The sequence below is a fragment of the Lepisosteus platostomus genome, chromosome 12, assembly GCF_059453375.1.
Source record: "Lepisosteus platostomus isolate fLepPlt1 chromosome 12, fLepPlt1.hap1, whole genome shotgun sequence".
NCBI classification, from domain to species: Eukaryota; Metazoa; Chordata; class Actinopteri; order Semionotiformes; family Lepisosteidae; genus Lepisosteus; species Lepisosteus platostomus.
Window position 1 is genome coordinate 13,311,752 of NC_142622.1, and position 25,458 is coordinate 13,337,209.

Sequence of the window (25,458 nt, forward strand, 5' to 3'; positions counted from 1 at the left end):
TGTTTTTAATTTTTATTCCACGTGCTGCTGTCAGTGCTCGTGCCATTAAAAATCCCTTTGCATGCCAATAATGGCACGCATGCTGTAGGTTACCAAACCCTGCATTAGATAATACAGTTACAAACAAGAGGAGTCCATTTGGCGTTCTAGCTCATTTGGTAGTTAGTAGTTAATTGATCTAAGGATCTAATTTTAATAAGGAAGCCATTTTTAAAAGAGGTTAGGGTATCGGCTTCAATTACATGGCTCAGTAGCTTGTTCCGTACTCTCACAACCCCTTGAGTAAAATAGTGCCTCCTCTTCTCAGTTTTAAATGCACTTCCGGATAGTTTATGCTTGTGTCCTCTGGTTCTGGTTTAAATGTTCATTCTGACGTCTGCCAGGTTGACATCTTCCTTAGTTAACACCTGAGTGAAGTATTCATTTAGTGCATTAGCCATTTCTCTCACAGTGTCTAGGTGTTTCCCATTACTGTCCAAGAGGTATTTTACTTTATCCATAACAGTTCTTTTGTCATTGTAATACTGAAAAAACTACTTTTATCATCGTTAGAACCTTCATTGTAGTATTCCTTACAATTTCACTTTCAGTCTTTCTAATGTAGTTTTTACAATGTTTTTACATTATACTCATTTTCTTTAACTGGATGATGTTGGTTTTTAATCATATATTCTTTTACCATATATTTTCCCATTTGATTTGTTGAACCATTTTGGATACCATTGTTTAATCTTAGTAATAATAGCATGTAACTGAAATATATATATATATTCATATACAGCACATACTGGCCTGGGTATATTATTCAAGGTAGAAAAAAAGATTAGAATGACAGTCCTTTAAAATATTCTCTTACTATACAACAGTGTAATTTTATAATCATGTGCAAGGTGTCATATGTAGTAGTGCTTAAATTATGCTATAATACAGTTTATGTACAGTATATAAAAAATGTATGTGATAGTTTTGGTTAAAAGATTATAATGATCCTAAGGAAAGCGATCAAGTAGAAATGAAAACTTCAGAAGTGAAAGCTGTTTCTTTTTCTCTTAATTATAAAAGCACTTCAGAAATAACCACTTATGTGACCTGAGAAAATTTCAATCCCAGATTTCCAAATGACTGAAGATATAGTCAGCTAAGCCTTCCTTACCCTCTAATTTTATATTAATGATCTGCAATATTCAAGATCATTGGTAGCCAATAAAAAAAATGTTACAACTGGTATTGGATAGATTTTGTTTCATTTCAAGACCAAGACTTGTCTCATTGTTCAGCCTCTATTGCTATGCCTTGGAGAGGTTAGATTGTGTCACATCATGCCGTTTATCACTTCAAGAAAAGGGCAGGTGTGTTGAAAGGTGTACCTAGGAGATCAAGTGAAGGAACGTATTCTTTCACTGCTAATTGATTGCAGGTGAAAGAAGATATCAACCAGAAATGTCACAGAGACATAGCTTCCAACTCTGGTTCAAGGGGAATAATGCTAAGACTTTGGAAAATGTCTTTGGGTTGTATGTCACAAAAGTCTAAAGAAGTATAGCAGAGCTACTTCTTCTGCTTTTTATTTCTTCATCTTATTTTTTATATTTATAAAATATATGACTTATATGACTTAATTTTACTTAGTGGTACCTAGTTTCTATACATTTTCAATTTACATCTGAGTGTTGTCAAACAAAAGAGCAATAGAAAACAGCAAAAGTACACATACTGTAAACTAATATGTTTAAATGTATGTGCTGTATGTTGAGTAAAACTATTATTCAGTAGTTAATAGTTAATTTACAGAGTTAGCAGTTAATTGCAGTAGAACTTTACTGATTGTTTCAGGAATACATAATTATAGTCATACGTAATTCTGAAGAGCTGATTATTTAGATTATAAAGCTAGCAGAACATAAAATAGAAAATAACTGGGATTAACATCTTTCATTTAATGGTAAAGCACAACAGGTGTAAATAGATTTTTGAACTTTTTCAAAGTAAGACATTAATAACTGTATTTGAAAACAGAGAATAGCTTACAGTAGCAGTATTTTGTTTTTTAGACTTTTGTGTATATCTGTATGGGTGTGATTATCCAAAATCTTAAAAACTCGATTTTCTAGCAATGCCAAACTTTCCTGACAAGCAGTTCAAAGAGGTAACTTGTGATTAATTTGAGTTCAGCTCCAGTTCGGCTCACCTTTCAATTGTAAATGTTCTGCATTTTGGGACCTCTCACCAATGCATCGGCATAACCCTGTGACATGAAAAACTTAACATGTGAGTTTACATTTAAAAAAAAACCTTAAACATTGTAGAAAGACTTGAAGCGTAAGAAAATGGAACAGCATGGAGACCTTTGCGATTTCTTGCACTGCTAACACACAGCAAACACTGTCATCAGACACATAAAGAATTTAAAAGAATATTTTTTACTTCTTAAATAGATTTGAATTTAATCAAATTTAAACACCTCTGGCTAGTTATGGAGCAATTTAAGCTTGGCTGCACAGTGTTTTGCATGGTAAGCTCCCTGGGTCCAGAGAAAACATCAGACATGAAAGCGATGTAACTGATTCTGAAAAAGGAACATCCACCACAGCCAGAGTTTTCCACACAGTTTACAAAGAGGCTCAACGTCATAAACTGTCTTGTGGTTTTGAACACAAAATTAATCCTCACTAACTGAATGGGATTCATATGGGACTGATTTTGCATTACAGTGATGCATGCTCAAAAATTCAACAATATTTCATCAGAAACAAGAAGAAAATTGTTTGAGGAGATTGTGCAGTGTGTTCCTAACATATGTCTAATGCTTTATGAGGCTAAAATGTGAACAAAGAAAGTGCCTTAATTGTGTAAGCCTTCTACTGAGAATTTTAGGCTTAAAATAAACTAATATATTTTTCAGAATGGCTACCCTTGGGTTATGTATGTAATTAGTGTAGCTCTGCTCTGCCCCTGCCAGGGTTCGAACATGGCTGCTGACACACAGCTCTACTCCCTAAACAGCAGTGAACTCAGCTGCGGCAAAAGACTTGGTTCTCTACCACAACAGAATTCTTCGTTGTCTTTGTTTCAGGTTGAGGTCAGTTCTGTAACATGCCCAGTCCAATTCTGAAACCATACTTACTATAAATCCAACAGAGTGGAAATATTTCAAAACTAGAGTATGCCTAATGGCACATGATTACGGTATTTGAAATGACTGAATCAAAAATGTTTTTTTTCAGTTACCCTGTTAGCAGGATATCAATGTTTGTGACTTACTGTAAAATCGTGTTAAAAGTCTGTAACATTGATGTTTTCCACGTTATGGTTAGTTGCTCCGCTTCTTCCATTGCCCCTCGTACATCCCCTCTCTCATTCGCCTTGAGCTCCAGCACCTTGTGATTTACAAATTAAGCACTGGAGATAAATGCATCATGTTGAACATAATCGTTCAGTGCTCTAATGTAAATCAGATTCATGATTGTTCCACAGTGTCTGTCAAAGCTACGTGTATAGAGCAGGAGTCATCTAGGAGTTACACATAAATGAAAATAGTGAGAAATAGAAAGAAATATCTTGCAGCTGGACTTGGTCTCAGGAGATCGAGACAAAGGTTGACACAGTTGAAGACTGTGGAGTGTGTGGCTTACCTAGCTGAAAGGTCAGTCTCTGGTCTAATACTGTCTGTACTATGGGTCTACCAAAGTGGAGGAAGTAAACGGAACAATCCAGTTCGATTTTTGACAAAAGCAATCGGATTGTCGTTTCCGGATTTTCCTGGCACAGAAGGACTGGAGAGTGGAAAGGGCACGCAGGATTTATAGAGATTACTTTGCTGGAGATCACAGTAAGCCTATAGCGTTCACTTTCAGAATTCTTTGCTGCCCTAATCGTTCTTTTTGCAAGTATAAATTCGTTTTTAGAAAAAAAAAGTTTGACAGTTGAATATTCTTGTAGATGAATATATTTATCTATCCTTATTAGATTCTGTTAGATTGAGTAAGATATATCAAATTCATCTAGAAAGGCTGATGGTTTTTTATTTCCAATATTTATGAAAGACATTACACAGTGCTTATAGGTTCTTGGGATCCTTTTTTAATTTAAATATAATTTTTACATTTAAAACCAAGTTCTAAATGATTATCATTTTGTGTCTGACTCAATTTCTCAAAGTTTAATCAGTGGGTGAAACTGAAATGAAAGTGGTGTCAATAGGTATGTGTTCTGTGTTGAGTAAGATGCAAAATTATTTTTTTCATGTTCAGAAATCATTATTCAAGTGTACTAAAACAGGAGGGTTCTGCTTTCGGATTCACATCTGTATGAATCCAGAATAACATAAATCAGAAAAGTCAGGTAATTTAAAATTATTTAAAAGGCAAACTACCAAGAGACGTCTGCAGCCAATTGTACAAGAACTACTAAAGACTGGATACTGAGATTTATATTGCATGTCAGACAGGACCTTTTAAAATCCCCTGTGGCTCTGCATCTCCAGAGATACTGACTCATAAAAATAAATCTTTAAAATCCTTCTTAAAGCTGTTATATATTCACTTTTGTCAATGTATATCCCCAAAGAAATCAGCAGGATTTTGCTGTGAAGAGGAGAAATTAGAATGAGAAATTACAGTGCATAATAATTAGCAACAAGCATGGCAGACAAGAAAATTTGATTCGTCAGATCATCGGTCTGTCACATCAGCAACTTTCTGGCTATGGCTTTCTTAAGCCCTACCTAAAATGTTGCCTTGTCCCTGCATGTTTGTTAGTACTGGTTCAGTACATTAAATCCAGTTTCGTGCATTTGGCTTGCATTTTGATGTATTAGTGCAGGCACTTAGCAGTTGTGAGATACGAGAAAGCTGGTTCTTATGCTTAGTGCATGGTATATTTTAAGGTTGTTTTAAATGCAATTTATTATGGAGTTCAGAGTTCAGAAGGATATGTGTCCTAAAAAGAAAAGATCTATAAACTGATAACCTAAGTTGCTTTTTGTTAGTTTAATTTAATTTCATGCTTTGTACGATGAACATAAAACCTTCTTCTTACTGTTGAACACTGTTAAAAATACAGTACTTCTGTTAAATCTCTGTGCTTTTAGCTTCATAAATATGTCACGTTGCCTTAACATTGTACAATTTTGCAATATAGGCAGGAGTTCACATCCCTTTTAGCATTTTCTCGAGTATTTTTGCATAGTATATCTGTGTAAATAGCTGTATCACAATAATGGACATGTTGTATGGCTTTGAACAGTGTCCTTTTAAAGGTTTCTTTAAAAACTTTCATGGTCATATGCATAAGAATACTGTTCTTCAGCCAAGTGTCACTTGCACATGTACTTTGGAATGGTAAGGAATTGCACTATCCTTTAGCCTTCTTTTATACACAGTATGCTTGTGGCTGCTTTAGGTTCAGTTCATTTCTTTAGGGAGGCTGGATATGTATGAGAATAGTGGAAGGAGGAATGAAGAGATCTCTTCTTGATTATTTTCTACTATGCATTATTTCTTTGTTTGCATGTAACAAACTTTTATTTCATAGGAATGACTGTAAATATTGTTTTAAAATGTTACCACTAACCTAACCTTATGCATCTCCAAGAATCCTTTAACACATAGTGATAAATGTAAAATTGACTTTGAGCATTCCAAATATGTTTACTGTGCCTAGCTTATGTGAACCCTGGGGCGTAGGGTTTTTAAATGGATGCCAAGCTAACAAACATGGGCATCCTACTTAGGAAAACTTTAAATGTAATATGATAAGCAAAAATAATAAAAAAAACCTTTGTTAACATGAGTATTTCAATTTAAGGACTAAACAAAGTTGAGAGAATTACAAGCTATACCATAATCTTTACACAGTGCTATGCCTGTGTATTTCATCCCTTCAGACAAGAGTCTGTTCCAAGTTCTTTAATAGTTTTGACGTGTGTACACTAGACTGAGACTAACAAACCCCTATCATTTCTGAATTGAATTTTGTATCTTGCAATTCACTGATAAGCCTTGAAAGGAAAGAAAATTGACTTCTTGAACAAAAGAGGCATCAATAATTGATTAAATAGCCATCAAAGATTGATTTAATTATTTTTACCGCACCTTGTGCTGTTAAAGGTGAAAGCCACTGAGCACAAGAGTCATAGTGACCTTCCCAGCATTTTGCATCAATCAGGCTAAAATTATTTTGGGAACCTGTAAGCATTCTGAAACCATACAAAGGAATGTCACATTCATTGCATTTCTCTATGAGACTGGAAATGGTGTAAGTATTATACAAAGCAGGTCAAAGCTTTTCAGATGAGTTCCTTTAAGAAACTATAAATTTGTGTCTAGGAAAAACAGACCTTCAACATTGTGTATCATGAAAATTAATTTAATTTTCAATTAACAGAATATTGCTCTGAATATATTCTTATACACACTAGTAAGATACATTTCCTCCTTCATGTGATATCTGTGTTGGAACATGATATTTAGTCTTACCTCTAAAGAAAAAGTCCAGCATCCTTGAACGAATAGCTTCCTATCATCAAGTCTGGAAACCTTTCCCACCCTGCCTACAAATAAGCTCTTGGGGTTCTTCACTAGGTTTATTGACAACGTATTATATGATTTGTCTGTGTCTTGCTCAGAGTTGAGCTGACGTCTGAAATGGCAATACAAGACAGACAGTGATCAATGAAGCGTCTGCACAAGGGCATGCAACACAGATTACTTTGAGTTTTCCTCAAGGCAAGATTATTCAGAGAATGATTTTAAAATTCATTTGATCATGCAGTAAACACCTACATAATTCATTGCATCTTGGTAGTTGACCATGCAGCTTGCTTCTGCACCAGCACCAGTCTCTTGAAAAAAAAAAACAGCACAGAGGAATGCAACCTTCTGATTAAGAGTGCAACCCAGTTATGCACTTGCCAGCCCTGCTGTGGCTTATCGCTTGTTTGTGGCAGCATGGGACTAGAAATGGGTCAGATCAGAGGTGGTTTCTGCAACAGGGAATATGCAACCTCCTGTCAGAAGTCTTTATGTTAGCTAACAGAGTGCTGCTGGGTGGCCTCTCAGAATTAAGTCTGGACAAGTAACTGGCGATAGTATTTTTAAATGTTAGTTATGTATTAGTTCTTGACAGATTGTACAATTGAATAATCTCCATAAAGGCAAATCTGCCTAAAGCATTTGAATATGCCAGCTTCAGTAACATAAATAAGCTTCTCTGTGATTCCCATAATTCTTGAGCAGTTTTCAGAAGCTAAGATTAGGTTACGTGTATCTACTATAGATGTTTATATTATGCCGTGTGTTTTTTATGCTGGGTTTGCATTACTATATATTCCTATTATTTTGATTTGGACTAAGTGATTATTTTAGATTTTGATTTGTCTTGCTGGGCAATGCTTACAAATAAGGCTAGTTTGTTCCATTTTTCCTACTTGCATATTTGTCTGACCTTAAAGAACGCAGGTGAAATATAAAGACAGAAACTGACAAACTGTGTGAGAGGTTATAGGATCTGGGATCATGGGGGATACTGATAAACTTTTAAAGCTTTGTCTGGAAAGGTATAGAAGATAGTGCTCTGCCAGGTTGTCACTGAGAAGTCTGCTACAATTTACTCGAAGTTAACTCTGTCTTACGTACGGTTAATGTGGCATTTCAACTGTTCTTTAAATAACAAGAAGTATTGCATCAGGCACCTACACATAAGTTTTGAAATGTCAGATTTAAGAATTTAGTCTGCTAAGCCTTAAATTTCAAAGCTTTAGTTTCAATTAAATTATTTTTTATTTTATTTTCTCATCTTTCAACTAGCTCCAACTGAACCTCATGAACCTCTTAAAGTAATCCCGTAGTTCCATCCTACTCAAATCATGCCAATGTTTTTGTTTTTACTCCTAGACATGAAATATGCCTAGTTTAATGGGAAACTGTAATGCTTTTTCTCCAATTTCGTGACCTATGAGGGATAGAAAGTGTTAAAATAGTGATCTAGTGACAGCAAAAATGCACAAGACTTAGTGAAAACAACTCACTTCTAAAGGTTACAGTTTTTCTTAAAGTTTAAATTTATTAATGGATACAATATTTGCACTGTCACTTTAAGCTACACCTATATTTTGAAGTATTTTGTCATTATTTAATGCTAAAGCTTAAATGTTGCAGAGCCCCCTCCCCCATCTTCTCTTCTTCCCTCTGCTCATCTCATCTTCGACTTGATCAGACTGTAGACTTCGTTTGTCTTGCCTTCTTAGCGCATTGAGACAGGTTCAATAGTGAGCTCTTTGATATGAGTGATCAAGACAAGTGTTGTGGGGAGGGAGAGAGGGTTCTTTAACATGTAAAGGAGGAAGGGGGTTACCAAGTACAAACAGGGCCATTTGAGCTGTATCAATTACACCAGCCACGGAAGGGACTGAATTTCAAGAAAGAAAAAGAGGGAAGAAAAAGCACAGAAGAATAAAAGGCTTTAGGCATGAAAGAATGAATGCTGGTAAGGAGAAAGAAAAAGTCAAAAAGAAAGTAAGATGAGTGAGCATGGTCACAAAGTCTTCAAAATCTATCAGAAATGAAAGACAATCATAAAAAGCAGGCCTTCCTGCAACACACACACAGTTTAAAATAGAAATTTCCCCATGGCTATCGGAAGAGATCTATCAAGGTGTCTAAGAGTTGGTTAAACTGATTTTTAATATCTTCTAGTTTTTACTTTTACGATTAAATTTTAAGCTGTTATGACAGTAATGACACTTATTTAAATTTTTAAAGTAGATGACATGGTGAGGTAATGCAGATAAAGGTAAAAAACTTAAAGGTAAAAAATGTCAGTCTTTTACAAAATTACTATTGCCTGTAGAGAAGGTACCTCCAGTTCTTCTGATTTTGTTTTTAGGCGTAAAATATCCATTCAGTTTGGTATTTGGCTGATATTAGGAGCACTAATGCTGTATAGTGGATATATCACTGGGTTCACAATCTCTGCTTTGCCCATGAAAGGAGCACCCCTCTAGTGCTACTTAACCAATAATACCTTAAACCCATTAGAAAATGTAGGAGACTTATTTACCTAAGAAATAAATGTAGTTAACAATTGTACAATTCCTTATTTGTCATTTACTAGTTCCTTTCAGTTTTAAGCCTTGCAAATCTACAGTACATGACATAATTGATTCACAGGAGAAAAATTCTGTACAGAATTTGAATACATTTGTCTTGTTACTAAAAATTAGTAATACTTCCATTTGCTAAGTGATTTTCATTTAAATGATTCCACAGAGCTTTATATTTAGGTGGGACCCATTTTTCCATCACTAAAGTGCAGAACCCTGGTTGCTCTTGGAGGTCTGACTTCACTGTCCAAATCCAGCCTTGTTGTTTTGCTTCTGGGTATCTGATACGGTCACCCTTGAAGGTGGCAAAGCTAGAATTATAAATGTCGAAAAATATGTAGACTTTTATAAAGAGTAATTATATATGCTATTAAATTGTAAAAAAAAATTTTTTCCAAAAAATGTTTTCTGTTTTTCTCTCCCCATCAACTCAAATCCATACCATATCTTGATATTTAACATATGAGTGACATTCAGTGTTTCAGTCTAATTCCAGGAGTTACATGATTTTACTATAATTATCATGTCTTAGTTCCTGACCTGAAATCGCTTCTCCTGTTCTTGGAAATTCTTGAACCCTCAGTGCTATATTTTGTACGAGCCCATGTAAATTTCTCCTAATCAATGTTATTTTGTTTCTTAAACAGGAGTTCACAACTCTCCATCAAAATAGCAGCAATAGTAAGCCAGACCTGCATTCTCCAGAGCTTCTCTGTCAGACATGGACACTGAGTGGATTTGGCCTAAAGCTGGTGTCTGTGGGACTGGCTGTGTTTGCAGTGATTGTAGCCTATGCAATGGAAAAATTATATTAAAATAAAAAGCTGAGAAATTTGCCCACAGAGAAAAATGCTTCCAGCATTGCTAGGATGGTAAAATGTTTGGTTTGTCAAGTCTGGATAATTTCATAAATGGAGCCCAAGGCAGGTGAATAATGCTTTTGTTCAGAATTGTTTACTTTTTTAATGTAATAAATGAAGGGTTACAAGGACTTTGAGATAAAATTATATTACTGTTCTGTAAGTGTTGCAAACAGTTTATTAAGCAGTGTTTGCTACCTCTTGTTTTTTTTTTTAAATCATGCCATCGATGTGTTTAAAAAAAAATCTGTTATAACATCAGTCTAGCACTGAAACATGTATGCTTTTATCTGTATAGGATTTCATTTTAAAGTCAGGGATTTTATTTCCAAGATTCTACAACACCTGCTTTGTTTCTCCTCTGTTATTTTTTCCTTTTTATTCACTGCATAAGAAACCTTAATAAAATATATTCTTCTCAATCTTTTTTTTATCTCAGGAGTAATCTTTATAGAATGCTCTGCTTGCAGTACTGATGCAAGAAGGGGGGTGGTTATTTTCTTTTTATTTCAGTCTGTTTGTAGTTATGTCTCCTATATGGGAACTAGATATATAATATTTGTGACAATTTGTGTATGTTACATTGTGCATGTGTATGTCTTTCTGTCAGCTTGGATGTGTTTATATGTGTCTCTGTGCCTGTGCACAAGCAGTTGCAATTTGGTGGAAATACGATACCTAGGTTGGTGGGACACACATTTCTGATGACATGTTTTCTTCCATCCCAGAAACCCTGCAGAACTGACAAGTTTTATTTCTTGTTTCTGAATGCATTCAAAAGATCTGTTATGTACAATATATATTTTAGGCAATTATCAGAAAATTATATATATTTGTTTTAATGAAGAAACTATTTTTTGTGCAAGAATTTTCTTTATGAACTTATAGAAGTATAGAAAAGCAGAGTTGTAACTGCATTCTAGAATTGAACTGTGTATTTCTGTATTGTGTATATAATCTTTCAAATGAGAACATTGTTATAACTTGATTGTAATATTACAAAATCAAATTCATAGATAGCATTCTGATTTCATTATATATTCATGTTTTACATACACATCTGCTTCATTAAGTATCCACAGTATATTTCTTGGGTATTCCACTATATTTTATGTCTGTCATGTATCATTGCTTCTTTCTACATTATGTACAGTATAGCTATTGAGTGACTGATGTGTATAATTTGTGTCTAGGATTCAACCGTTCCTGTAGCTTGTAAATGTCTTCAGCATTTCTCTTTTACCTAACACAGCTTTTTCCCAGAGTTAAGTCAAATATTTCATCCATTCTAATGCTATGACCTCTTTTATATTATTATTACTAAGCATTTGATTAATGCTGTATTCTATAAAAAAAACACACTTTTAAAGCAGATAAACAATATTTGTCAAGGCTAAAGATCTTTGTATTATACTGGATAAAATGTATCAATGCACAAAGAAAAGCTACTAATGGATCACAAGCTCAGACTGGTAATCGCAGTCAACAACTACATTTGTTGTTGTGATCACTCTAACCTTTTGTCCAAAGTATTCCACAAGTTACCTTCACCCTAGAGTATAACTGTAACCTCTAACTAAAAAAAAAGAATGAGATTAATGTGTACAGTGTTACGAATCATGAGAACCTACAAGAAAAATTGTAGTGTGATGAATCATAGACTGTCACCATTGACAGCACTGAACAACCAACCAATATATCAAGGTCACAATTCTGAATAAATTTAACCAAAGACAAGCAAGACACATTAACATGACTAACTATGGGCATTTTACCTGGTGTCACTCCCTGAATGTCTACACTATAAATTGTTTTCTTTACATGTGTTTTAGTAGTACTAACCAAAAATAAGTCCCAATAGATTTAATGTCAAAGTTTATGGAAGGTCTTCAGAAGACGTTTTGTCTGTAAATGTTCTCCTGGGGAAGCTTTGCCTATTTAAAGAACAAAAACGGTCAGTTTTTAACCATTTCACAGTAATATTCACAGTAATAGTAATATTAGTGAAGCCTTTGTTTATGAAAAGCTTCAACAATCAGTAAAAAAATCACTCATTCATTGTACATTGGACACATGAATTCATTGTAAAAATGTTTTTTATTTTGGTTTTTTAAACTTGCACTGATAGCCTCACTAAATAAAATTATTTTTTAAGTAGCTGTTGTCCGCCAACAGTATGAGTTTATACATATTTCTACTGGCTAAATAGTGAAGTACTTGTCCAGTTAAACTACATTCCCCCAGTGAGTCATATCAGTAAAGGTCTGGGAAAAATATCTAATGATCATTGTGCTACTGTAGCATTCAATGAGCAAAACTGGTAGAAAATCTCATGGAGAAAACTTGTTTCATTGTTTCACTGAGAAGAGGATTTGGTAATAAGAGACATTCAGGGAAAAAAGTAAATGGAAGAAAATAATTTGAAAACGTATTTCTTTTACAAAACAAATAAGTATTTTAAATTAATATTCCATAAAATTTATAGATAGAATAAGGTCTTATGCCTGAAAATAATTTAAAAAAAGTAATTCTGTAAGTTTAATGGAATTGCACAGAGAAAACTCATATTTGTCATAAATGATTAATTTACATACAGAAAATACAAATGTCACATTTATTCACACCCCTGTAGTTAGAAGTGTGTACAGTAAATCCTCCTCTCGCAGAATTTACAATGAAAAGATGCCTTCTGTAATTTGTAGTATTGTAGAGGTTTTGACATTTCTGATGGGGAACATTTTGGCCAGTTCTCCAGATAAGTATTTCTCTAGATCCTTCAGATCCTTTGGTTTCTGTTATTAACAGTGCCTTCTTGAGTTAATGTTAATACAAGTGTTCAATTAGATGGAGGTCTGGAGATGGTCAGTTATTTTGGGGGAATTATTATTTTTTATTTGTTGATCAAGCATTTCTTATGCTGTTATTAGCACATGGAAGCAGGTGTTTGGACAGAATGTACTGGTATATGTTGAAGGACATTATTCACTTGTCTTAAAAAGGGTTCTTTGAACCTTGGATGCAACACAACTGCAAAACAAACCTACAGCTATATTTCACAGTGGGCATGAGTATTTTCACATTATAAGATTAATCGTTTATATGCCAAACATAACAATAATGCAGTAAATCAAATAGCTCAATTTCCATTTCTGTGGCACCAAGGATGCCAACCAGTAGCCCTCATTTTTTTAATAATGGATACTACAGTAGAAAGTGGTAGATTAATCTTTTTGTGTATTGTTTTAACTTGTGACAGTAGATAACCATTTTCCCGCTGTCTTCAGAGAGCTCTCTGACTTTTACCATGATGATTCATGCCACATCTGAATGCCTTCCATGTGTTACCTGCTTTTATACCCCAAGGGAAGTAGGAAAGTCTTGGATGCTTCAATATAGTTTCAGAAGCTTTTATTGCAAACAAAAGGGTAATTTATTACTATAGGCCTATTTTTTGTTTGATTTTACATAAAGAAACACTGAGTTGTAAATCAACATGACCCTTGTGTTTTCTTGAAATGACATATTTAAAATGCAATGCTATTGTGATTGCAGTATAATATTTTTAGAATTGTTAGATACATTATACCATCTGTAACTCATTCTGTTCTGTGATGTTTTCATACCTATTTTTCTGGGAGTATGAATGCAACTGGAGGGCACTAAAAGCCAATTGAGCACAAATTCTTATTTACATAATGACCTGGAGAATGAATTGGAGCAAAATCCCTTAAGTGTCTTGCTCAAGGGTGACACAGCAACATCCCACCCAGACCCAGAACCACCGGGTCCTCCTGTCAAGAGCCCAGCTCTCTAAACTCTTCTCCATAATACTGCTTGTCTTGTGGAACAGTACAATAAATTAATCTGTATCCTTCCTACATTTTGTAGTTCTGAAAATATCTTTGAGTGACAGGCGTAGAGATTTTATATACCATCATGAGCAGTGAGGAGAAGGTGTCTGATTGGCAGTTTAATAAATATCAGACCCATGTTAAGATAAACATATGTTTTTCTCTGGAAACACAGTCAAAGGGGAATTGTTAAATAGAAATGGGACAAAAAGGAGGATTACTAGTAAGTTTATTATTTGTGTGAAGTGTGTTATATGAATTTGCATATTGTTCGCTTGGTATTTTTATTGCTTCCAGAAGTAGAAAAATTTAGGCAACCTACCATCATTGTACAAATACTGCCAGTTCTATACAACCTATTATGAGGTGAAGTTTTATTGTCTTGCATAAAACTATAGTGAAGTTCCTTTCAATAACTTCCTTTTAACTATATAATTAACCTTGAATAGTTTACATTTCTGATGTTACTGTAAAATTACAAAAATACAAATAATACAAAGAGGAAGAATCTGTCCTTGTAAATTAAGATACATCTACATGTCTTCTTTGAATAAAATGAAAAGGAAGAAAATGATTAAGCTTTTTATTTATCTAACGGTTGCATGTTGTGTACTGTTTTCACAGCTTTTTGATGATTGAAACTACTAAAATTGTTTGTTTTTTTTTAATCTGTAGCACTATACATGTTCTACTCAATGCTATTTCACTTGAATATTTTCTTCGGTTTAATTTATAGTTTTCTTTTTTCAACCTTGCAGTTGGCGATGAACTAGTGCTTTAAACACACATTGTGAGTCATTCAGTCTTAAGCATGATTATTTCTAAAGTATAATAATACTTAAGCAAATACCCATACCTGTATTTACCGAATGTTGAAAAAGAATCTTAGCTTTTAATTACTTTATCAAATGCTTTGTTTATTTCTGATCGAAAACATAGGCCCAGATTTATCCAGGTGTCCCTTTTACAAAACATTAAAGCCTTTTTTGCATTTTATGTACATCTGGGCACTAGTGTGGAGTAATGTTAAGGACTTTAATCTTCAGAGAGGGCCATCATATTTAAATCATTGGTGAGAAAACTACTGTTGTATCCCTGAACAAGGTATTGTTCTTTGATTTGCTGTTGAAAAGACCTTGCAGTATAATCTTTTATTTTCCAGGTTGTGCAAAATGAAAATTTGTTCTCTGATGACATATCTGCTTAAAGAATGGATTAAATTGAAACAGTATTCTAATTTTAGAAAATCATACTTTGTTATAATATATAATATTTGAAATATCTGAAAAACATCTGAAGATATCATTTTTCAAAAGCTTAAATTTAAGATGATCTTTGAGTTTTTTATCTGTATTTATTTAAGGGGGTTCACTTATAAAAAAAGGAATAAAAAATAAAAGATTTAAACATGATGTTTGGTTTGAACCACTTTGCAATTTCCTGTGCATATGAACAAATATGAGGCAAAAGTTTTAATTAATTATAATTTACATTATTCCAAGTATTAATAATCACTTGTAATTAGTACATTAAAGGCTTAGAAAAGAGTACACCCATAAGATAATCATTTACTAGAACTCTGCAAAAAACTATTTCAGAAATGATCCAAATGTCAAAAACCGTAAATAAGTACTTGAAGTTTCTATCCTTATAAAATGCTTTAATATGAGCATTCGTTTTTTTATAATGCAGTAAATGACCCAGGGGGTATTAGTTAGCATTCAGTTGCAATATATGCATAGCTTTTTCTTGCGAGTGCTTTTTCACTCAGTCGAGTAGCCCATATGTCTCGATTTATCATAGCTGCAGCATTATCTAACTTGCACACACTCATCTGTTGTCGTTCAGCAGCCCAAAATCTAAAAAGCCAGAGTTGGACAGATTGCCTGTATTGGATGCATTGATTTGATGCCAGCAATTACCAGCATATATGTTAGCTGGTTAAGGAAGAAAATAAGAGTTTGAGTCTCCTTCTCAACGAATAAGTCATGTTTTTAGAATTGCAGTTGAAAGTACTTTATATTTACATAGACTCACATCTATGGGTTTGCTCTGTATTTAGATGATAAGGATACACACTACTGTATATAAAATAGTTTTTACCTTTTGAATAATTTAAGTACAATTCAGCAGAAATTCCAAGTGTTCAAGATAAGATGCTAAAGCACCCATCCAATTCTGCCTGTAAAATTAGGAATGAGGCAACAAGGGAAAATTATATGTACCTACAGTACATGTTTTCCATGCTGAGTGGCCCTTCTTACCAAGAAACATAGGAGTACAATGGAAATCATAAACACTGTAAGTATACAGGGCTCTGCCCTCAAATTCCACACAAGAATGACCCTGCATTTTAGCCATCACCTTGGTTAAAAAGTTTTCATTTACACTGAGTGAACAGTAAATTAACGAATGAGTAAGGTTACTAATTCAGAGTGCAGGTTGAGTACAGAGTACAAGTTGAATACTGTATTCCAGGCATTGCTGGTTTAAACTGGGCTGTGACCTGGAGCAAAATATGGCTCAAAATTAGTTGAATCTTCTGCTTGCCATGTAATAGCAACCACTGTGTCTATGCAAGTGCCTGTGAGCTTTTAATGTTAACAGTAAGGGTCTGCAAACACTGCAAACAGTTAACTAACTTTGGTGATAGGGTCAGAGGCATGAGCTAAGAGAATTTAAATTGATGATTTTTAATTGAAAGTATTTAAATTGATTATTGGCAAATACAGATTTTATAAAATCTTGCTACAGTATATACTGGATTTTTCAGAAAAATACTTATTATTTATTATTATTTGGTATTATTTAGCTTCAACACTAAAAACTTAATTCAACACATGGTAATATCCTTCAGCTTAAGTACTGTGTAACAGATAAACAATGCACATTAAAATAATATTTCAGAAAGATTCCAATCCAATATCGATCTGGTTTTTATAATATTATAACATATTATAGTAAATGATGGATTCACAGATATTCTGACATAGGAAGTTTACATTTTTTACCTTCAAGAAAGGATTAATTTTAAGTCACATACAGTATCTTTCTGAGGACCTGTCAATGACAGAAAAATTAGGCTCTACAAAACCAAATGCTTTCTGAAGCATTGCATTTCAATTCAAACCTACCTAATTTGTTAGATAATCATTTTATAACTACTGACCTGTAAAGAACAGTGATAGCTGTGTCATTCAATCACAAGAGCTATCTTAGAACATTTCCTTGATTCATTGTGGAACTGCTTTAGTCATTCTTCTGATCCAAGACTACAGACTGTGGGAGTGTCATGAATGTTTCCAGTAACATTAAATTAAATGTTCAGATTAAATGATCTTTAGCAAAATGAGTAGGGGTTTATCAAACACAGGCTTCAGAGGTCTTCGTAGTTCAGCGCATCTAAGGAGACTCATTTTCCCACATCAAATTCTTTTACAAAGCTTAGAGAACTCTTTGCATTAGCCATTTGGATGGAAAAAATATGGCAGATGAGTATTTGAAGACATCAGGGGTTCATTAAATCTATAAAAAGTATAATTCATGAATTATTACTGATTATTTTTTCTTCTTATACCCTCAAGATTAGATTAGCACCTTATTTTTGGTCCATATACTTTGATTTTGTACACAAGCATGGCATGTCATCACAAATATCTTCTTGAAGAGCTTGAAGCTCACCTTGAAAAGCACTGGTACCATTTATAGAGGATGGACACCACATTTGTGCAGCCTGGTCAGGATAGGTGTCATTGAGGATTCCCTATTGACTAATGCCAATTATAGTTATTCCCAAGGGAACTACTGGCCACTGTCAGCTAGTAATTAACTTAAGCCCTATTAAAATATTAATGGCACAACTAGTCTTGATCGGTAATCGCTACTCTCAGAAGTGAACCGGGAGCTTTCAAGGATTAGTAGCACATACTGTAAAACTCCCTTTTCTAGCCATAGAGTGCGACCTCATTTATCAATTAAATGTGTGAATAAAACCCCGTGAAATGCAGAGACTCTAGCTGCAGAAAATACTGCTGCACCAGATGACATTACAGCTGACTTAACAATTTGTGCTAGAACACCAGGTTTGTATAACTTTTGACTTGTTTGAAAAAATTGTAAATAACAGCAAAATTAAAACCCTACATGTTTGTCACTACCTCTTGACTTTGACTGTGAGACTGTATTATAATGTATATGCAAATGTTCGATTATGCTGGAAGTGCTGTAGTTTGGATTTTGATCTTTGCTTATTTTGAATTCATCACATTGTCAATGTGGTAAAAATAAATTTGTGCCTTCATTAGTTTATGGACATTACTAATACTTCTATAAATCTTCTTTAACAAAAATAATGGCACAATAAACCAAAGGTGAGGTGTAATGATCACGATTACACTCATGCATTCCTGTAAGGCAGAATAAGATAATTTAGTTTTTTTTTGTAATCCTAACTTTATCCTCAGTATCACTCTCTTTTGACATTGTACTCTTCATCCCATCATCATAAATAGCAAATAAAGGTTCACCCTATCCATACATACTGTATACCTCTAGTACAATTAAAGCAAATCTGCTAAGAAAAAGATGCATGGATTACTTAGCTACTGCCATCTTGTTTCTAATATTTTATTTTTGTTCTGTATACTAAACTGTAGGTTTAGAAGTAGTGTGATGAAAGGCATCAATGATGTAGCTTGTCAGTATTTACATTGATGGGCTGTCAAAGTGTTTCAGATCTGACACTTTTCCTCTGTTTTAATGGCATTAAATAAGAGATGTCCATAACGGCTTCTCATCAACTGGTACAGCAGGGGAATCTTAGGCAACATCCATTTTTAACAACTCCCTGTCTCCCAAAACATAATGTGTCAGTCATCTGTCCCCACCAATTACCACACACCACAGGGGATCTACCTGTTAACTAGAATGTTTTAAGGTTAGTTGCCTCCTCTTTGGTCATATGAACAATAATTGAAGATGTAACTCTTGTGTAGCATTGTTGATTGACATAAATTAATATTTAGATCCATAATATGCATACTGTAGCTCAAGCTACAGAATCTCAGACAAAGTTAATACCATGATAGCTTGTTTTAAAATTACCTTTCCTATGCAGTGATAAAAGGGTTTTTAATTACTGTAACAATTATAAATTGGAACAATAAATTGCAAGAGTGCTTTGTCTCTCACACAATGACTAAATATATAACATACAATTTATTGATATGACACCAAAACATGTACTGTATAACAAACCAAGAAACAGAATATATCTGTTAATCGATCAGCTGTGATACAACAGGTTGATCAGTCACTCAAGGACTACCAAGATGAAAGGTAATGACATCAAACTTAAAATGTTGACTATAACGTTATATTTTACCTACTAGTTTGTATTAGTCTCATACAGCTAAATCACATTTATATTCTCACATCAAGTAAATATGTATTTACTACCATCAACTAAACCATAACATGTGTTTGGAATAATATCTCAACTCTCAAGACTTATAATGTGAACAAAAAAGTTTTATAATCAAAGAGCCATTTGTCATTTGTGTTTTTACACGTTAACTTCCTTGTAAACAGTCACATCATTACCTGAAAAAAACCAAGGCACTATATCTCGAAAATGAAAACAGCACAAACACCAATTTCAATGGCAAAAGCCAGCACAAATGGAGCATTAACGAATACAGTCTGTTCCATCGTTTGTGCTTTTTGTACAGGGGGTACCTTCACTGAACTAATTCCAGTAGAAATGCAATTGCATGACCCATCTCTATTAAAACGCATCCAGTGTAATGGGACTGTAGAGCACAGCTTGACAACTGGATCTTTACATTGATTGTGACATGGGAGATTGACTGAGTCCTGAAGTTAGCACTATCTTGACACAAAATATCTTTCAAGGTCGACTTTCAGATTTTCTACACAACCTGGAATTAAATGAGGAGACCTTCAAATTAAGAGGTGTCACTGTGTTCTGCCCGCCTGGCAGCAAACAAGTCCTTGGTCATTACATTGCACACTGCAAAACACAATTTCAGCTGGCAGAAATATGAAGACTTAACAAAGGCAGTTTTATCTGTGTCTTTGGACATGAAAGTATATTTTCAAATATTTCTGAGGTCCATATGTGTGAGACGGTAGACCTTCCAATGTTATTTTGCAGATCTGTTGTGATCTAGCAAAGCTAAGTTTATAGTCCCCCTTAAAAAATCAATTTAATGGTACTTTTTTTTCCATGTTTACATATTTCTTTGCATGAAATAGATCGTACCGCAATGTTTTTTTAATACAGGAAGTTACTAATTCTAACCTTTTTAAGTATGAGGCTCAAAAGATGGGTTCAATCTTTAAACGGCCTTCCTTCAGTTTGCCTATTTATTTAAAAAGAACATAATGACTAACTGATTACTTCCTCTTCAGATGTAAAAAAAAATTATTGGCATAGCTACAAGATGTGCTTTTTAAAGCCTTTTTCAAGAACATCCAATTGTTTGCTTTTTTAGGCAAAACCTGCAACTCTTGTGATTACGGTATGATATTAGAAACATTCTATTTTCCTGACCACACATACACACAGAAAATAATTATATTAAATGCAAAATCAAACAGCACCCGCCCCCGCCCCCCCAGGTAAACAGAGAAACACAATTGCAGACCTTGAAATTGAGTGGTTTCCAGGCAGTATTACTAGCGGTCAGGGTCACTGTACATGGTCTGGTAATTCCCCGAAATATAAGGCGATATACCTCGGGAACGAAAGCAGCTGGGAAGCTACTTTCAATGGTACAAACTTGCACAAATGTAGCACTAACAAATCAGACCAGTTCAGTTCCTCTTAGCCGTTGTAGATGGACTGAGTGATATCACGCCCCCCAAAGAATAAGGAGCTATATCTCAGAAACAAAAGTAGCCCAAATGCTACTTTCAACAGCACAAACGCAGCACTAATGAATGCAGAGGTTTCATCATTGTGCTGTTTGTTGGGGGGGGTAAGTTCACGAAGCTGTTTCAGGAGGTACACAGCTTCCCAACCTGAGAGATGTTTCTTATCAGATAGGCCCCTTTTCAGCTGCATTTCTCTGCTTTTACACAGAGGCCCAAACTGCTTTGACAAGGCAACAGACAGATTATTAGAAATCTTTAATAACACTTAATTCTAAGTGTAGTAATATGTCTTGCTACTACACAGGTTGACATTTTGTTATCAAATGTTGCCAAAAACCTCATGGTCCCTGCGTAGAGCTGTCAGTCTCTCTCTCTGAGGAATTGATATAGACTTGAAGTAATAACAATTTCTATGACAGTGTTTCATTGCAAGTGCACTCCAGCATCAGGCCTCTTAGGAGTTTCAGAGATGAGTGGAAGAGGTCTGGAATGAGTTATAATTTCATATCATTGTGGTTAATTAGTTAGACAGTTCAAATGTTGCTTTTGGAATCACTTCAGCAGCACATACAGGAGTGCAGTGTTGGTTCTCCAAGCAGGAGGCTAAACATGAAAAAGCAATTAAAGTTATTTATGAAACCATCTCACAGTAAACAAAAAAAAAACACTGAAAATAACAACTTAGGAGATGCCCCAAAGTGGTTTCATTTTATTTTGTCATTTAGTTTGCCAGAGCTCTGCTAACCATCTCTTGACAGTGCTAGTTAATTTATTGTCAGTCCTCCATACTGTGTCTCACACAGAGAACTATCCTGATCCTTGAACAGAAGCAGCTAAAGGAAAAAAAATCTGATATGGCAGCCCTGACACAACCATGAGTTTTACCATGACAATTACCCACAATCCTTTAGCTTTTCCTAGAGAAGCAATTACAATTTCACAGGTTGAAATTAAAATCCCCTGTGGTATGTGATAGAGTAACACAGACTGTCAAAGTGATTTCAAGCTGTTTATCTCCCACTGTGTTAAGAATGAAAACAGATTCTTACAGAAAATGTAAATCATTTTTTTACAAATCCATTGAATATTAATTCTGACAAAAAAGGAGAAAAACCTTCAAAGGAGTTGTGATGATGCAAAAGACCTGTTTTGACAATGACCTCCTTTCGTTTTGTTACCTTTTACATTGCTTTGACAATAATCTTTGCATTTCTTATAAACATGCTTTATGCATTGTAATAAACAGATAATCCCCCTTTTTAAGGACATGAGTTACTCTAAACTATATGTGTCCCTCTCAAGATTTATGTCCAAATAATATATACTGTATGGCCCTCACCAAAACAAGACAAAAAATGGATGGATATAATGTTCATAATGTATACACTGTATGTTATTATGTAATGTCTTTAGGATATAGCACTTTTAAGATAAAAAAAATTCTATGAGTATTTAAATATTAATGTTACTCTATATTGGGTATATTTTATATGTACCTAACATACAGTATATAGTATATTTAAATCTAATATCTAACTAATTTAGATTATGCAATGTGTGAATTTGTGGTTATAAAGATCTATAATATGACTTTGTACAACACATTTAAGTATTTATTTGATTTCCTCTAAGTATGTGGTTGACACTTTTGTATGTCTGCCTTACACGGTGAAAAAGCTGCCTATTTTTTTTTTATTTGGCATTAAAGATAAAGGATGTGCTAGGTAATACAAAATCAAGTTAAGCATGGCAGTTTTGGTTTTATTTACCAGAAAGATGTATTGTTTCAAACATATTTCAGCATTCTAAAAGACATCTGAATTCAAGTCCATACTACAAAAAGCGTCTTCTGATGTTGAATAGACTTGTCTGTCTTTTTGTAAGCTTTTGGAAGCAGTTCCTTCATTTTATTGAAAAAAAAATCTTGACTACTGAAAATGCTTTAGAGTGCAGATTTCATGAAAAGCTCACAACAGGGGTAGACTGGACTGCCAATTGGAAATCATCAGTTTTGGGGCACTGCCAGTGCGTTTTCTAAATTGTACATTAAACTGACAGCTTTGTGCTAAATATTTGCAGTACTGTAGCTTCATTTTTATTCAAACAAACCTCAATCCTAGCTTAATATTTCTTTTTGGAGAAAGACATTTTCTTACATTTTGAGCTTTGTGACAGAAGAGAATTAATTTCAATAGAATACCCATTCCTCTAAATAAGTTTTGTGGATGACCAAAAGGAAGAGGATTTTCCATTATTTTCTTTATACCTTTGGGTATGTACACTATATATTGAATTAACATCGTACCATTTTCTCATGTTAGAGATTCAAAGGCTTTTACCTGTGCAAACTGTAGATACTGTGTATCTTAACATTTGAATGGAGTTCAGGGAGCAAATGTATAGCTCATTATTTAGGAATTCTACTGAAATATGGCATAATTGATACTTTGATAAAACTGCTTAATTAAATGTTTGTTACCTGCCTTTGTAAAGTTTCTGAACACCCCATCCCAGTCCAAACAGAAATAAAATGCAAATGTTAAGGATTCCTGTTGTTTGGGAATACATTCTTTGACTCTGCATTTGCAGTTTTCTTTTTTATTATAACACATATCTGTAGTAATCTAATCACTGAATTACTGCAGAAATAATTAAGTTGAAACTCAATTATTTAAATATGTACTGAGCAAACTCCCTGCATACGGCACTGCTTCTGATTAATTATGGTTCTATTCTTGAACTGAAAAACACCTAAATCTATATAAGTGCTATATATTTTTAATCCCTCAATAAAGATGGGAAGTGACATGCCATGATTAGCATATATCATATCCTTTTATGTTGAAGTAAATTCTGTTAAGGAAAATATAATGGAATCTAATGAAAAAGGAAAGTGTTACATGTATTTGTTTTTTTCTAAATTGAATGTGCTTCTGTGGAGCATGTTTTCCTTCATTGAATATGTAATTCAAAGAGAACAGGGAACATAAGAATGTCTTGTTGACCATTTTCAAACTGACTTGTTCTATGTTTTACTAAAAATTAAAAATTGTGATCAACAATTATTTTTTCATGCCCTGAAATTTGCATCTCACATTGACAGTCAAATTGGCTTGCTACTACAAATCAAGTAGCAGTAAAGGTAGGATGTAGACAATGTGCACTTTTTAGACTCCCGTCTCTTTTCACATTGCAAATCCCACAATGTCCACAGCGGTATAAACATCAGGTTGGTGGTGGGGGAGAATTGGTGCATTTTCTATTGACAGAAGTGGAATCCAACAAGTGCCCTGCAAGCCCTGTTGGATCTTGCTCAATGCTATAACCCTCATTAAACTACTGGCACAATTGTACTGTATGACCGTTAGTGCTGCTGCTTTGCAGCCCTGAGATTGATTCTGGACGTCTGTATAATGTTTTATTTTTGTGTGGATTTTCTCAAGCTTTTTTCCATCTTTCTAAGACGTGCTAACTAAGTTGATTGGTATCGCTAAATTGTCCCTGTGTATGTGTGACAGACTGTTGCCCTGTTTGGGGTGTAGTTCTGCCTTGCACCTTATGTTTCCTATGCTTAGATTCCAGATCGGAACTAGACCTTTCAAGGAAAAAGTCACTTCTTGATGATGGATGATCTAATAACGTCTAGGTTTTGATGAAGGATGGATAGATGGATCTAATGGGATCTTATCTTGCTCTCCAAAGGAGTTCATTGACTTGATGATTCACTGAGGAGCCCCTAGTTAGTTCCATGTTTGGCATCCAGTTAGATTTACGTCAAAGTATTCGGAAATCAGAACACAGATTATGAACTTTGAAGTTAATACAGACTTCAAAGACAGTAGTTGCAGTATCAAGATGGCTTTTTTAGTAAAATAACGTGGTTATTATTCTTAAATTCTTAAATATGCATCTACTCTTGAGTGTAAATGCTAAAAACATCATAACAAAAAAATGTGTTAATATCTGAAATCAGTACACCTTCTGTTATTCTTTCTATTGTCTAATTGAATACTGCATGAGAGGAAATATTCAAGTTTGTGTGTTAGAGAGTGAAGAAAAGACTAATAGAAGACATGGTGCAAGGGTGTTGAATTGAATGTTATAACTAATAATAATTCCTTGCATTTATGTTTATCCCACAGGATCTCAAAGAGCTTTTCAGATAAGAGGAGACCAGCTTCATTCCCTGTTGAACTGCAGCACCCATCTGCATGACACATAGCAGCCATTATGTGCCAACTCCCCATTATACAGTAGATCAGATACTGTACAGTATACATAAGTGGGAAATTGCTTTGGGAATTAAATTGAGGGGGAATTGTCAGGAGGGCCATAGTGTAGAAGTTCAGAGTGAAATTTTGGCCTGGATATCAGGTTAACATGCCTTCTCTCTCCAAAAAGTGAAATAGGATTTTTAATGATCAAATAGACAGGATTTAATATTTAATATTTTATCTGAAGGTTTGGACCTCTGAAAGCATATTATCCCCATCACTGTGTTGGGACATTGTTTAGGAAATTCTGGTCAGGATGGGAGAGCACCACCTAATCATCCATCAACTCCGCTTCCAAAAACAACTTAGTTTTTCTAGTAAATGTTCCAGCCCATTACTAACCAGGTCCAATATTGCTTATCTCCTGCCATCTGGTTAGAAGGATGAGATAGATTAGATCTGGTTGCAAGGTTGTAATGCTTATGTACCTGTTTACTCCATTACTGCTAATCACAAATACCAATTGTTAGTATATT

General features: G+C 34.2%; 1 protein-coding gene across 5 annotated transcripts in view; it reads left to right on the forward strand.

Annotated features, from left to right (window-relative positions):
* Window positions 1-24,998, forward strand: part of cdkal1 (CDK5 regulatory subunit associated protein 1-like 1) — a 431,336-nt gene extending 406,338 nt beyond the window's left edge. For 4 of the 5 annotated variants that reach the window (XM_088601020.1, XM_088601022.1, XM_088601023.1 and 1 more), the window contains one exon: window positions 9,748-10,387. In XM_088601020.1, coding sequence (XP_088457146.1) covers window positions 9,748-9,915 — 168 coding nt within the window. In that variant the 3' untranslated portion in view covers window positions 9,916-10,387. Of the gene's footprint in view, window positions 1-9,747; window positions 10,388-24,850 lie in introns of those variants that run through there. The other variant, XM_088601024.1, reaches the window with a different exon arrangement.
* The last annotated feature ends 460 nt before the right edge of the window (window positions 24,999-25,458 follow it).